This window comes from Lytechinus variegatus, chromosome 8 (genome assembly GCF_018143015.1).
Source record: "Lytechinus variegatus isolate NC3 chromosome 8, Lvar_3.0, whole genome shotgun sequence".
Classification (NCBI taxonomy): domain Eukaryota; kingdom Metazoa; phylum Echinodermata; class Echinoidea; order Temnopleuroida; family Toxopneustidae; genus Lytechinus; species Lytechinus variegatus.
Window position 1 is genome coordinate 39,967,075 of NC_054747.1, and position 16,936 is coordinate 39,984,010.

Sequence of the window (16,936 nt, forward strand, 5' to 3'; positions counted from 1 at the left end):
AATCCAGCAATAAGTGCACCTACAAGAAAAGCAAATTATTTGCCGGTGTCTTCGTTCGATTGTTAAGGTTCCAAAGTTTCATCCCGTATCTTAATATTTTCTTGAAGTTAATTATTTGCGCCACAGTGGGCATCGTAACAGAGAGGACGGTTCGTGGTGAAATCGCGAGGCGCGATAGCGCACTGTATCTATTCCATGAGGACGGTTCGTGGTGCGTGCGACGGCGTTTTGACCTTAATTGCCCACCCCCCCCGCGCTTCCGCGGCCCCTGCAATACATTGTGCTCACTCAACCATGAACATACGATATCAACATTGTGTGTGGAGTGGCTAAATGATGGATAGTAAAACAGCATAACACCATAAAATTCATCTAAAAACAACTTTTCCCCAACTTTGTATTTGCACAATCTGAGAAATGACTCTAAATTGTGACTTTCAAAAATGGTCATTTTTAAATTCAATCTTTAATTACTCATGCATGACTCAATCGATCAATCTAATTTTTCCCCAGGAGTTGCCTAATGAGTGTAGAAAAACCACCTACGAAATATCATAACTCAAAATAATTCCGTTCAAAAGTAACAGCAATTTGATTTAGGCGGACTTACTTTTTTTTGGTGTGTATAGTTTACAGCATACGTCACAGAAAAGAATAACGCCTCGTGGATTATCAAATTCATTTTCAACATTCCTACATTGAAGTACTCATCATCCATAACAAATCAGTCATCTAGCCTTGGTTATATGAACAACAAAAAATGTTTAGAAAATAAACATTTCGGAACTTTTTACATGCTTCAATATGCTAACATAAACCTACTCGTAGTAATTAAGAACTTTTCATCGCTAAAAAGGTGTACGCTAAAACGGTGTAGCCTATGGATCAAAATATTCCCACTTTTCAATCAGAATAGTAACATTATTGACATACTTTTAATTTGTTTATATTTAACGATATCATGAATTTCAAGGCTTGCTGGCCATCATGATTTTGTGTAGTGTTTAAGCCAGGGTTAAAGTTGGCCATTTGATTAGTGTGTGGATTCCACAACGGAGTAATTGTCGCCGGAGAAAATGTCATGGAACCCAGCGAGATACCGTCCTAAGTATCTAGCAAAGCCTTATCTTCTCGAGGACATCATAGCTTACCTGTTCACTCCATCTACAGCTATACCACGGGGATAGTTCACATCAGTGGTCAATAGTTCCTGATCGCTTCCGTCAAAGTTTGCTCGTTCGATGCGCTGATTCCTCATAAACCTAACCCAGTAAATTTTCCTCTCCTGAAACTCCAGCGTAAGCTCACCATCTTCTAGGCCTGTAGAGAAGAAGCGTAGACCTCTCGAATAAGAAAAATGACATTTGGGAGATTCAACAGAAGAACTTCACGACAGAATGCGATCTTCAGACGCAGATAAGACGTCACTCGTAACTATCAAACAGCGATCGACAAGAAAAAGGAAATTAAATCCTGACAGTCTGCCGAGAGACGGGGATGGCGTCTTCTTTGTATGTTTTTTTTATTTGCAGTTATTTCCATATGAACGATTCAAACATACATACTAAAAAAATATAAAAAGACACAAGATATGACAGATTTCTGCAGTATTTACAAAATGCAACAGTTCTCCAATGGGTTCAAACCATCGAACTGATCACTTGGTGAGTAATATCTTTCCAATCTATTGTAAAGTAGGTCATTGATAAAAAGAGGAGGAAGAAATACTTAGAAGAAGAAAAGACAAAAATAACCAAAGAAATAATAATAAGTAGATGGTGAACAAGAAGTGGAAAGCGAAGGAGGAAATAAAAGTCGGGAGAAGAAGAAGAAGAACAATAACATCAACAACAAGAAGAGCAACAACAACAGCAAAAGGCAGGAGAACAAGGGGAGCATTTCAGGACTCGAAAAACAGAAAAAAATAAAAGAAAATGAGGGGGAAATAGAATGAGAAGAGAGAAATAGCAGTAGTAGTAGTAGTAGGAGTAGGAGTAGTAGTAGGAGTAGTAGTAGTAGGAGTAGTAGTAGTAGTAGTAGTAGAAGTAGTAGAAGTAGTAGTCGTCGTCGTAGTAGTAGTAGTAGTAGTAGTCGTCGTCGTCGTCGTCGTCGTAGAAGTAGTAGTGGTAGTAGTAGTTGTAGTAGTAGTAGTAGTAGTAGTAGTAGTAGTAGTAGTAGTAGCAGTAGTAGTAGTAGTAGTAGTAGTAGTAGTAGTAGTAGTAGTAGTAGTAGTAGTAGTAGTAGTAGTAGTAGTAGTAGTAGTAGCTGAAGAAGGAAAAGGAAAGCCACTAATAAAAAGGACGGAATAAAAATTGACATTAATATTTTTTTATATAACACGAAACACGATTGAATCGAGGTGTACCTGTCAAATTTACAAGGATTTCCTGACGAATAGTTCCGTTAATTGTGGCCCTAGAAATTGTCTCACTGTCCCTTTCCGTCCAGTACACCATTCTGTCCTCGTGGTCGTAAGCTATGGAATGAGAATTCCCCACACCATTTATAGGGAGTTCAGTGAAAACAGTATCCAGAAGAGATTTGCTCGGTTCCAAACTACCCGCGAAAATACTATTCCACTTGAGAAGAAAGCAAATGGATGACTCTGTAAAAGTTCAGGGAGAGATTATTTTAAAAGGGATTATTAATATTACTATGTTAATAATGATAATGATTATATATGATGTGTAATCAGATACACTAACATCGTATTTTACCCAGGGTAGCCACTTCAGTTCCGAAAACTGTTATACCAGCGGGACCTGCTTAATAACTCCGGCTTCTATACATGTCACTAACTAGTTAAGTAGATATTAAAGCTATGTAAGGTTAAATCATCAAATATGTAACTTGTAGGCTACATGGAAATGGAAAATTGGAATGGGAAAATAAACAACCAAAGCATGAACACAATACTATTCAATAGAACCAGGGCGTTTCAGCCCCTGCATTATTTCCAGAATGGTGAACAAAAACGTAAATATTACCATCCGATTGTGATTTTTTGCATGGTCATTCTGTCCTGAGCCCCCCCCCCCCTCCTTTGATGCGGAAAAAATATTTACAATGATAAACAAAAAAAATGTTATTATGGCTTTGATTCAAAATCTTGAAACGGAAGAATGTTTAGGCATTTATTTTCTTGTGTGTCACTTTTGAAATCATACTTATTCATACATTACACATCTTTGTACAGAGCAATGTGTAACAGCTAATGTAAAGGTGCTTGGTAGTGAATAAAAATCCAGTTTTAAGAGCTACTCTTTCCAAGTGACTATCTTTGTATCGTCATGTTATGATCATGTTTATTATGGGTTGTTGTTGTCATGGTAGCCGTTGTAATTAATCATCAGAAAAAACTTGTACCTGTAAAAAACCTAAAATGTATAATCTAAACAAACCATAAATTACATACATTTGTATATTTCATGTCGTGATCTATGCTTAGCAAATATATCTGAAAAGTGTTTGGAATCAATCTTATGCCAAAAAGGATGGTTGATAACAATTTGGTATACACAAAGGCGCCTCACTCGCCCACTCATAACTACCGTATAATGACTTGACAACGTTTGCAAATAGGGCCTGCTTTATTTGTTTTTTATATTTAATTGTACACAGACCAATTGTTTGATAGAAGTTGATTCACTTAAGTTTCCAGAAATCTTACCAAGTTCGCATCGGGATCCTATGTAGCCTAGGGGACACTGACATCCGTATTCATTAACAAGGTCCGTACAACTCCCTCCATTTAGACAGGGGTTGCTATCACACTCGTTGATATCTGAATCGGAAATATAATGTTTGGAATCCTACAAGATGGAATCTATGCACTATGTATAGACACACCCCCTGTCCCCATCTCTAACACACAGACACTTACGCGCTCGCACTAACACACGCACACACGCGCACCCCATATCCACACCCCACCAACAAGCAGCCACGTCTTAAAAAAGTTTGCATGGAAAATATGCACGTATTGACATCTCTCACCCCCAGACAAACACACCCACAAACAAGTCTTACTAAAAAAAAAGTCTGGGTGGAAACAACGCCTATATAGACACCCCTCAATCTTCACTCCACCTCTAGCTCCCACTATCACACACAAACATTCAAACAAACGCACATACCCACTCCCTACCCCCCCCCCCACATACACACACACACAGAGCCACGTCTTACTAAAAACGGCCTGGATATAAACTATGTATACGTAGACACCCCTCAATCCTCACACATTTACCCCTGTAACAAACAAACACGAGCTCACACTTACTCATGCACCCTCAAACCCACACCCCACCCCACAAACAGCCACGTCTTTAAAAAAGTTTGGATGGAAAATATGCACATATGGTCACCTCAATCCTCATAACACCTCCCTTTCCTCTATGTCTATGTATCTCTCCCTCTCTCTCACACTCACACACACTAATACACACACACCCACACACCCTCACACACACACACACACGTTCGTGTGTGCACCCGGTCACAAACACAGTAACGTCTTACCAAAAAAGGGGGTCTCAATGGAAGGGGGACTGATGTGTCTCCTCTTGTTCCCTCCCCCATCTCCAGTTACAAAATACGAATGTGTAAAATAACCCCTAAATAGGGATTTTATTTTTTATTTTTTTGAATAATAATGACAATTTATTCGATGTTACTTTCTTTAATTCAAAATGTCAATTTTGCAGCATTGATACTCATTATTTTTATATTGATGTTATCCAAAAACTATTGCCTTTTATAAGCTTATCTAATTTGAAAGTAGGGGAGAAAAATAATTATTACGATTGTTGATTTTAATTGTACGAATGTGCAAGATTGCAACATCAGCACGAAAGTGTTAACGTTTAGCCTCCTGCCTCCAAACTCTTTATAATTCGTTCCACACCCCCTGTTAGTGGTAGCCGTATTTTTAATAAGTATTGTTATTATTATTGTAGAAGCTAATTGGGAGAAGAAAAGAGATTAGAAAATCCATGAAAATGCGACCCTGCTGTAAACTTTATAAAGTTGTGTGCTCATATTGGCTTCCAATTGCGTAAATTGAACTTTGAATAATTAATGGCCACGGTTTACAAATCTATTCAGTTTTTGGTCCCCTTTTTACCTTGCGTGCATGGATATCACTAATGAAATTGGTTTGCATATCGATAAAAAAGCATAGCACGTCTGGTCACCAAAGCTTTTGCTCTCATTATCATTGCAAAATCTATAATAGTGACAAGCAAAATATATTGATTTTTATGATAATACAATAATAATTGTAATAACAATAAGAATAGTCAGTTCTTGTTTAGCACATACCACGTTATGAATAACGTCTCTATGCGCTTCCAAGGTATTTGGATATTATTACCCTAGCTGTAGCTCAAGCAGCTTTTACGCGCTTGGCATTTCAAGGAATAAATTCCTGCCAGGTACCCATTCACCTCACCTGGGGTGAATGCAGCTCAGTGTTGATTAATTTCTTGCTGAAGTAAATTACGCCATGGCTTGGATTTGAACCCAAGACCCTCTGTTTCAAAGTCAGAAGACTTATCCAATGGGCCACAACGCTCCACTACAATTGTGTTAACTGATGATAAATAATTCGATGATAAATTTGAATAAAGATGACAGGCCTAATTATGATAATGATAATTTTCCCTGCATATATCTCGTACATCCTTTATCTTACTTCTCTCCGTGCTTACAATATCATTTGTTCTCTCTTTTCTCTTTTTTCAATGCCATTACCATGCGTTACTTTAATTGGCAGGCCTATTTACAGCGGTCACGCGTTTTACAGAATTAATTCTTACAAAATACTAATTACCTCATCTGGTTTGGGTGCATCAGTCTGTGACTAAAAGGAGAGGGACAGAATAACTAGACCACTATGCGTTTCGCATGATTATTCTAATATTCATTGAGTCCATCCGAGCGACGATTTTAATTGAACAAAAGGAAACAAATTATCGTATCGGAAATAAGATAAGAAATTTTTTATGACATTAAAAAATCTCACTTTTCACATTCCAACCTACCTTAGTGGTCATCTGTCTTCAGTGTAAACATGTTTATAGTGACCATCACAACTTTCTCCCATTTCAAAGGTGTACATGTTTCAGAACTTGGCAGTGGCAAACTGCTCTGCTTCCCCAAGTGACCTTAATTATTCGCTTTTATATAGTGCTTAATGCATCGGAACGACGCGTCGTATCTAAGCGCTTTACAGATACCGTATATTGGTCTTAAAAGACAGTGTTGTCTAGTAGCTTAATCCACAGTACTACGATGTGCAAATTAGCAAAACGTAGATAGTGTCATTTCACTATACCATTCATTTACCGGTCTTTCCCTTTAAGAAGAAGTGACTTAAGGTATTTCTGAATAAAATAGCTGATTTCTGCCAAATTGCTTTGCTCCACCAAGACCGCATTCAATCCGTATCTAAATTCTGCTGATTTCCTATAAACCCTGCCAACTACAGCCCTAATGCAGTTTTTTTTGGTCTGCTTTTAATTTTAATATTATCTCCATTTATAAATATCTAGTCTTTCCTCACCCCCCCCCCCCTTCCCTTGTTCAATACAGGCCTTCATGTATTCTAGCAGGCTGTTAGTGACCGTGTGACATTAATTGACAGGAAAGAAAGTAATATTTACCAGTTTCACACTTAATTCCAATGTAGCCTGGTAAACAAACACATCTTTGCCCGTCTATTGTTTCTTCACATGCTCCATTGACCAGGTTCTTACATGGGTCCTTGTAGCAGTCTGCAATTGAGAAATGAGGTACCATCACTAAAATCAGAAGCCTACACTGAAAAAAAATCTGGTGTTGATGTAACACCAGCCCGGAATCTACATATGTCTACACCAGAGAAGTGTTAAACAACACCAGTTTGGTTTTGGTCTAACACCAGATATATGTTTATACAACACCAATTAGTATTAAAACAGCATCTGCTTGATTCAACTGGTGTTGTTTCAATACTTCTCTGGTGTGGACATATATAGATTCCGGGCTGGTGTTAAACACCGGAGTTTTTGCAGTGTACTTTCCAATAAAGACAAAACGCAGGTGAAATGGAAGTCCGTAATTTTTTTAAATGACAGAACTTCAATATTTGACCAGACAAAAAAATTACAGAAATTACATATGTGTATGTGTATGATACAGATTATGTGAATACAAATATAAATAGAATATACATAATTTTGTATAATTCTATATTTTATATAATTTTCATCAAAACAGACAAGGAATGACAAGTTATTTGTGATTTGTATTTTTCTCACTGAAACAGAGTTCTATACATGTCTTTATGAATATTTAATGAGCAAATTAATATCCCAAGGTATTATTTTGCATTTTGTTATATGAAACTCTCATTATTCAAATTTTGTTTATTCAAAATATTGTATTTACAGCTGATTTAATGTATTAAATGTTTATTGCCGCAACTGATTTTCTTATTAGGTGTTTTTGCAGGGTAGATTTTTATCTCTATTTATTTGATTCTTTCTGTCCCTCAGATCCAGCTGGTAAAATGAAGCCTTAAAAATATCCTCCCCAAAATCGACATTTTTACTCATAAAAAAAATTATGCAGACCTCAATTGAATAATCCGCGTATTTCTCAAAGTACACGAGGAATGTTGTCAAATCCACTTCTGTCCGAAAATGTCCTCTCGGGTAGGCATGTAATTAAAATTTTGCACCCCTAAAAAGTTGTCGCATAATTACAAAGGTATGTCATTTAATTTGGTTTCTACAAGCACATACACAAACCCACACGTCCCCGCACCCACGAAAACCAACACAACTTGTTTTTCATTTTTATTTTTAAACGAGACAGGTCATCCTAACTGTAAAACAATCCTTATAGGAGAAACATTATATTGTGTGGGACGAGGAAAATAAACAAGGAGATAGGATGGGGGTTGGAGAGGTGGGGGTAAGAGAATATCAACTAACCTGGTAGACGGCATATGATATGACGATCAACGTTATACATGGCAGGCATATTACCAGGCGGGGTGGGGCTGAGTTTGGGTAGGAGTCTTATCGTTGTTCCCCCCGGGCCGGTTATAGACCGGCATGATACATCCGGTGGGAGGGTCATCTCCGTCGATGATTTCGATGATGATGACGATAAATCCCTCCTTGGTCTGGTCTTGACTTCGGGATCCGAGATCCCAGCTATTTGAGCGAGAAAAAAAACGACACAGAGTAATGATAATCATACAACTATAATTAACCAGAAATAAAGAGAAGTGATTTTCTCCAAAATACCCCCATGCTAATGACATTGTGGATTCTGGGATTAAGGAAAACAGATACTACAGTGCGTATAAAAAGGGGGACAGATTTGAAAAGTCTCTAAAATTTTTGTTCAAATTATGATGTCTATATTTTGGTGTTAATAGGTGCTCTGAGGTGTTATCTTTGAGCGAGAAAAAAAACTACTTGTAATAGAGTGATAAACAGACATATTTTATACAAACAAAGAGAAGTGATTTTTTTTCAAAGATACCCCCATGCAGATGACAAAGTTGGTTCCGATACTATACGGATACTACAGCGTAATGAGCCAGTAATTTTAAGGGGCAGACATGGCGTTTGGGGATTTTTTTTCAAAATCTGCAAGCAAGCTAAGCGAGTGAGCAAGAATCGAAGTTTGTTTTTTTTACAAAATTTCCATGAATATGTATGATATTTCATCTTTTTCCTTTCATCTCATCTTTTTTTCTCTCTCATTTTTTTGTGGGAGAGGGTGTCATGACCCCCACGCCCCTCCCCATCTGTGGGCCAGTGAATGAGGATGGTGGTGGTGATGATTTTAACATCTTTAGTTTCGTTGGAAAATATATATATTTCAAGTAATATATATATATATTATATCTTACCTGTCATGGATAGAGATACCATGACGCACGCCAATAGAAGTAGGCCGCGTGCAGATTTGTGAATTTCCTGAAAAGAAAATTGACATAAAAAATAAAATGATCATAACCCCAGTTAACCAGAGGGTCAAACCAGAAAATTATACAAAAATGGAGGCCTTTAACTCTAAAAATTAAAGAACCTTATAAGATTACATCCTCTTCTATAGTTTATTGAATTCTAAAGACATAACACAAAACAACACATGAAGATAAAAAGACATGTTAGATGTGTGAAAACATTATTATAAGTTATGATATTCTTTATGAAACGGAAGATCTAAATATCCCCGATATGATGTTATAACTTGACTTGAACTCACAACTTACCAGTAAACAGAGATAAGGTGACACAAAAAAAATACAATCAATAAACTCTTTTTTCATTCATTTTAACACACGGTATCTTCTTGCGCATTATCTGGCGTTTAGGTAAATATCGGCCTACATTTGAAAGTGTAACAAAAGTAAAAAGAGGCACGTCTGAAAAAAGATATGTAGAATAACGGGCAATGTATAAATATCTGAACTTACCATTTTGATGTGTGTAAATGACTAAACTAGTAAATTATCAATTATTCAGCTCCTCTCGTTTTCTGGAAAACAATGCGATTTCAGATTAAATACAAGTCTCGAAGAAAGTAATAAGGCCGATGATATCATCTGCTGCATTGAATTGACAGAAAATTCAAATTCATCAGATATATTTCATCTACAGTGAAGCAACAATTCCTAGTCAGTTTCTCTTTTCTAAATTCTCTGCGACTGAAACGATTTTTAATTTGACATTCAAAGTTCCACATTTTACATTACCCTGTTAAAACAAGTTTTAAGATTGATGATGATGATGATGATGATTATGAAGATGAAGATGAAAGATGATGATGACGACGACGATGATAAAGATAGCTGAATTTACGTAGCCGGGGTTTTTTCACCAGAGGAAACAAAGCGCAAAATTATTACCCGGCTTAAGCTCGCTCTTCCCCCTTTGTCAGCAGCGCTGAGTGCATTCAATGAAGTAATTCTACCAATATTGTTTTGCCGTTGTTTCTGTCTAAATATTTCTCCTTTCTCGCATCGACGCGTAGTTAAATTATTAGTTTAAGTTAATAGAGACAGCGTAAGCGATCATCCTCATTGAGAACAAACGACTCGGTAACCAAGGCAGCGGGAACGCCAAATGAATGCGACCAATCAGAACAAGTGTTACTCCCAGACATGAGAACCAATGTCAGTTTCTATTGGTTTAGGTTTCCCGAACCCAGTTGATGACACACCCCCTCAATGACGGTGACGACGAACGTGTGTGTGTTTGAGTTTTGTCAGACGTGTATCAATCAGATATGATTATTTACGTCTGGGACCGACCTTTAACGTCACCATCCGAAAGACGTGATCCGGGCTCGAACCTCGAACCTCTGCATTAATTTGTAACTTCCCCACAGCTTGGATTACAGGCGCACGCCACAACGCCGAGTTATGACCATGACAATACATGACAATACACACTGACAATACACGATCAATGGACAGAAAGAAAATGTTGCGATAGTTGGAAAGAGAATGATCATAAAACCATGTCATGTTAATTAGATTCAATGAAGCCATTATCCTTTGGGGAAAAAGGATGCTGTTTTTTTTCTTCTTCTTTCGGGGGGTGGGGGGTGGGCAAAAATGCAAAATGAGATCATAGCCTTGGGTCGTTTTCTCCCCCCCCCCCCCCCCCTCTCTTTATGTATTGAAAGTTATAGTTTATGCAAATTCGTGAAATTGAAATAAAAATTAGATTTGCTCATCCACCACGAATACGACACACGGGGCACGCCCGAATACAACCTCAGCATGCTAAAGGCCTGGTCACACCGCCCGAGCGTTGGAGCGGAGAGAAAAAATCATCACCGCTCGCTACCGTTCACCATTTTCGATTTCGATTGTTTTTATTTTGTTTTCGATTTTTGTGTTCGATTTTTTTTCACCAATTTTTTGAGCGGAATTCGACCCTCTTCCTTACCGCTCCAACAACGTTCGGGCGGTGTGACCAGGCCTAATCACAAACGCTAAACATTCAAACGCTATACTAGCATTCACTCAAAGTAGTATAACACAAACAAAGCAAACGCAAGTGTCTGAAACCTCAGTTAAGATTACGAGCAATAACCTGTGTATTTATTTCATCTGCCTTGTATGTAATGATATAGAAAATATAAATCCCTTCATTTCAAATGAGTAGCGAATGGAAATAGAGAATCTATACCGCAATATACCACTAAAACAATCATTTCTGAACAGTAATCATATTAAACTCACCACCAACATAACAATATACATAATTTTCTTTAGCTTCAATAATAGCAGTAATACGAAAGACCATTCTCACAGATTCTGTACCAATATATATGATGAATCTATTCTGCTAGAAAATGTAATATGGGGACCTGTGCTAAATGCAATAGAAATTTGAGAATATCAAAACACATTGTTGGAAACTGTGTAAGAAATAGAAATATGCATGTAATTCTGAGGTTTCTTATATGACGATAGCAGGACATTAAACATCGTGGCCCAAATTCTAAAATCAGGTTTAACTTAAACTCGGGTTTAAAGTTTTAGTTTAAGTATGGGAAGCCATAGGTATCAAATTTTTTATTAAGTTGTATGTTTCTTATGTTTACTGTGCTCTTTCCTGATTCATCGATGGTGAAGACAATCATCTATTATACTTCCTACACAATTATGAATGATTTGAGAGCCAAATGAGCTGAAGTATGATATCTCTACTCTTAGTGACTTATATAACAATTGGCTATCCATACTTACACCACAACTTCAAACGTGAGTTTAAGATAAACCTGCTATCAGAATACGGGCCCGTGTGTATTTCTGCAAGAACCTGTGCTCTAACAATGAGTGCTGAATGAAATAAGAGCTGAAAATGTGGTGTATACCTCTCATGTTTCCATAGATGATTTCCATGAGAGATAATCATAGAATACAATGATTACATTTCACTGCAAACACTCCGGTGTTGATTTAACACCAGCCCGGAATCTATATATGTCCACACCAGAGAAGTATTGGCACAACACCAGTTTGGAATCAATCCGATGCTGTTTTAATACTAATTAGTGTTCTACAAACACCTATCTGGTGTTAGACCAAATCGAAACTGGTGTTGTTTACACTTCTCTGGTGTGAACATATATAGATTCCGGGCTGGTGTTAAATCAACACCGGAGTTTTTGCAGTGTGTTGAACTGTAAGCAGGGAAAATGAGGGGTTTCAACTGGATGATGGATTTTGGAGGGGAAAAAAACATTACTTGGTAATTCATAGAGCATAAATGTTTGTTTACATCACATTTCTGAGCATTTTGTAAACATATCTCTTCCTTCTGATAATATTTTTCCATTCACTCAGTTCTACAGCTAGATCTGAGTTATATAACATTAAGTATTAGGGTGATTTTCATCTCCAAGTGAAAAGCCAAAAGGAGTATATTAAGGTAACAAAACATAATACGTGAAATCTACAAAAATATATAAAGCTTTTTGATAGAGTAGGCAAAATTGGTAATAAATGTACATCCTCACGACTACATGAAAAATCAAACTATGCAATCAGTTAACACAAATATGAGACCTGGTTATAGAAAAAAAAATGAATGAACACTATAAGTTCCAAAATGATGCACTTGTAATATTTTGAAAAAAAAATTATACAACATTCTTTTGAAGTTCTCGAATCCCATCACTCATCCACAATTGGTGAAAATTATGATAAAAATACATCTTTTATTCTCATTTGGCAGTGCCTTATGATCCCGCAGGGAAAACGATACTCAATCAATTAATTTTGTAGGATCTTTCAGCCTATATACCTTCATATTAAAACTAAATCTGCATGATGGGCTTAAGCAGTAGCATATCTCTTATTACACACTGAGGCTTAATCAGAAGTACTCTGGTGCAAATATAAAAACAAAAAAGGAATGTCGAGGGGGAGTTGCAAGAAACTTGCAATCAATTGCAAGTTAGTATCAGGTCCCAAATTCAATCATAAGTCTGGCAATCAATTGTAAATTTTCACTTGATTGCTGAGGCCCCGTCTTACAAAGAGTTGCAGTTGATCCGATCAATTGTAACTATGGAAAGCCAGCAAAGTCAACATACAAAATGCATGTTTTTCTAGATGTGAATGTATATCCATGAATTCATTGATTTCTTGACAATTTGGTGTGTTCTCCTTTGTTTACAAAGGACATTTTACAAATTTCCTGTAGAAAAAAATATGACACTGATGGATTTCAATAGGGTTATGATTGATTGGACCAAGCTATCTGCATGGATTTGATGTCCCACTAAATATGTTTGATTCAAATTTATTATGTTATTTGCTATAATTGCTTTTACCTCAAAAATGCTTGAATATCATAATGGTTTGATTATTGTATTCAAACAGAAATCTGTGTGTATTATGTTTATATACCCAACATATCTATTGATGTTACCATCCAAGTAAAACTTGTCAAGAACTGTTATTTCTTTAGATTTAGTTTTTCACAATAGCTTAAAAATAGGGGGAGGATGGGGGGGCGAAAGGGGGTTACACATGAAATTAAAGAGATATGCTACTGCTACAACTGCAAGGAAAAACTTCTCCAATAGGCCAATATTTATTTACCTTCATGTCAAATTACACATGGCAAAAACAATCATTGACACATCAATATTGCTACATATAATCAATACATGAATTTAAAAACATACACATATGGTATTCTTGTTTAATTGTTTGATATGCAATTTAGATGCACTTTGAAAACAAATTTTCCCTTTGATTTTTAGTGTCATTCTCCTACATAATTTATAAGCGCACTTCATTATTCCTAATGAGCTATGAGAAAAATATTGATGGTAAGCGAAAGTTTAACATTCTGATTGCAAGCCTTATCAATTAGCAATTCTAAATTAACTGAATAACTTCAGGTAATACAGATCTACCCAAATCTGAATATTATTGCTTTACATAAACCATTCTCTAAATGTGACTAAACTTCTCTCAAATCTTATGCTGACTTTTTCTTTATTACTCCTAATCACAAACACATATATTTCCTTTTTTTTTTTTATTAATCACAAGAATTTTTTTTTTATTCTTAAAAATCTGGGTAAATACATGTATATACAAAAAATGAAGAGGAAAAAAAATAGACAATTATCTGAAATATAAACACAAAAAATAATGTGAATAACAATAAAAGGACAACAAAATTACAAAAAGGACAACAAAATCAAACTTCAAATCCAAAACAAAAAGTGAACAAAAACAAGAAATTGGGGATTTCACACAAAGTATACATATACTAGTACTTTTGATGGTATAATAATCTTTATGTTTATATCTTACTAGCTCAATAATGCTAGAATTGATGCCTTGTTTTTAATCACATTAAATCACACAAATCAATAAACAATTATTATTGATCTACATTCTTTTGCAGTACAATTCAAGCTTAAAAGGATTGCAATGACCCATGGAATAAATGCATGGTCAGAAAAAAAGAAAAAGTTTGATTATTTTTGACGACCTTTATGTATACAAAGCACATTTCTCTTCCCGATCATAAGGAGATATTCCATAGTTCAATAAGTACCACGACTTGTAACAATCAATTAAGATTCTGAACATTACTTAAACCAGTACTTTATGTTATGCAATAGTACTCACATGTACTCAACTTGCTCCATTTATTTTAAATTTGGCTAAAAATAGAACATCAAGATCTTTGCTAGTACCACAGGAATCAGTACATTAACATGAATTTGTTAAAAGACAAAAAAAAACAATACAAGAAAATCTGCAAAAAGCAATACAAAATCACAATTATCTTTTATTTTACTAAATCAATTAGGAATGTACTGATTCATCATCTTTAAAAAATCATCAAGAAATATATATATATATCTGTGTTCCAAAAGAAAAGAAGGAAAAATATTTTAGCTTGAAATACACTGTCTAATTAGCCACATTTCTTGAGCGAATTGCACTATATCTCTTTCTGTTTCAATTTGTGGCAAACAGTGCCCTTTTGTTCATTTTCAATTGTGCACCCCTTTTGTTCATTTTCAATTGTGCATCATTAGAATCGCAGTAATGTTAAATGTTTTATGTACTTTATTTATAGTATATTTCTACCAATAAGCATTTCATAATCTGTCTGTGAACATTGACCTGAAGAAATCCATTACCAGGCAATATGGTGAAGAATAGAGTGTTCATACTGTGCAATATTCTCAGTCTCTTTTTGTCAAACACAGTGCTCTGGACCCAGGGAGGATATGACTATTTAGGCAGTGTAAACAAACCCTTCTCTGTACACTCTACACAAATGACTTCATCTCAATCAAACAATTAAATCCTGATTAAATCTCTTTTCAGAGTTATTTCTGTTGAAGGTTTTAGGCAATAACAAGAGGCACATCGTCGGAGAAACCGCGAATCATCGGCTGATCTTCGTCCGAACCTGCAATTAAAGAGACAAATAAAAAAGGAAAACAAAACATTATCATTTGGTTATTGTTCTGCAACTACCATTATGCCTCCTAGAATTAATTTACTTCATTCTTATATGAGGACAACATACAATTAAAGATAAACGAAAGTAGTTGCAGTAAACACTGATTTCATGAGAAAGTCTGTAAAACCAGGCTTAATCGTCACTATACATGTATTAACGAGGATGTACATCTGGTTACAGGTACATAAACTGAACTTTGTGAAATCTACGCTGAAAAAATGTTCACACTGAAGATAACCAACACAGATAAGCACACATGGGACAGTGTATTATTGCTTTGAATGTCGGCCCAACGCTTGACACGAATCCTGTGATTACATGTATTTGCTAATTTCTCAAAAATTACACAATTTTTTTCCAGAATCCTTTTGCACATATTTCTTATTTATACAAACAGACACTTTGGTAGTCATTTCATTGGATTCTGTGCGAACTCATTTTGAAATAGTTACCACAGCTGGCATTTATTTTTAATATGTTTTAAGCAAAATATTCTCTGGATTTGTTACTTCAGGGACACAAGACAAATGTTAGGGCTCCATCCTAGGGTTAAGGATCCTGATTAAAGGGGAAGTTCACCCTGGAGATTTTTTTTGTGTAAAAATAACAGAAAAATAATAAAAAATATTGGTGAAGGTTTGAGGATAATCCGTCAAAGATAAAGTTATTAGAATTCAAAGTTTTGGATTTGTGACGTCATATATGCGAGCAGCATTCCTACATAGCGAATGGTAAAAAATCAATGATACTAAGCCTGGTGGATCCGGGGGGGGGGGGGGCACAGCCAACCCATGCCCCCCCCCCCCCCTGAGAGGCAGAATGAAGATTTGTAGCATAAAAATGCCGTTAAGACAGAAGTGTGCACCCCTCCCCCCCCCCCCCATTTGAAAGTGGAAACCTTCTTTTCTTTTCTTTTTGCTTCTCATTTTTTTTGTGGACAAAATACCCTTAATTTTTGGTTACCTCCCGCCCCTTTTTTTGCTTGTCAAATTTGTTGGTGGACGAAATCCCCTTGTTTTTTATTAAAACCCTTCTTTTTTTTTTTGCTTGTCAAATTTTTCCTCGAGAAAATGTGCCCCCCCCCCCTCCCCTTTCAAGAAATTCTGGATCAGCCCATGATTATGAACATACTATGTACCACAAGAAATGGTCACAAATCATTTGTAAATTCATCATAACTTCCAAATAGCTTTATGCAAACACCCATCCACCAGGATGACATAAGGATGTAGTTGAGTAAATGGTTGTTGCAATTAACACCTTACCAATGGGGTGTTACATGAAGCATCCATTCACTGACAAATTCGCTCTGAGCCAATCAGATGCAAGGATTTCAGTAGCTTATAACAAATAGTCAATGATAAACCACTTGTAGGAAATGGTCACCAGGAGAACAGACTCAGATAGAT

General features: G+C 36.0%; 2 protein-coding genes across 3 annotated transcripts in view; both read right to left on the reverse strand.

Moving 5' to 3' along the window:
• Positions 1-3,779, reverse strand: part of LOC121419486 (pro-epidermal growth factor-like) — a 7,224-nt gene extending 3,445 nt beyond the window's left edge. The window contains exons 1-3 of the mRNA XM_041613939.1: positions 3,671-3,779; positions 2,366-2,605; positions 1,152-1,320 (exon numbers count right to left, since the gene is read on the reverse strand). Coding sequence (XP_041469873.1) covers positions 1,152-1,320; positions 2,366-2,456 — 260 coding nt within the window. The 5' untranslated portion in view covers positions 2,457-2,605; positions 3,671-3,779. The remainder of the gene's footprint in view (positions 1-1,151; positions 1,321-2,365; positions 2,606-3,670) is intronic.
• A 10,563-nt stretch (positions 3,780-14,342) lies between these two features.
• LOC121420493 (sortilin-related receptor-like) overlaps positions 14,343-16,936 on the reverse strand; it is a 99,375-nt gene continuing 96,781 nt past the window's right edge. For both annotated transcript variants that reach the window (XM_041615150.1, XM_041615149.1), the window contains one exon: positions 14,343-15,473. In XM_041615150.1, coding sequence (XP_041471084.1) covers positions 15,409-15,473 — 65 coding nt within the window. In that variant the 3' untranslated portion in view covers positions 14,343-15,408. The remainder of the gene's footprint in view (positions 15,474-16,936) is intronic.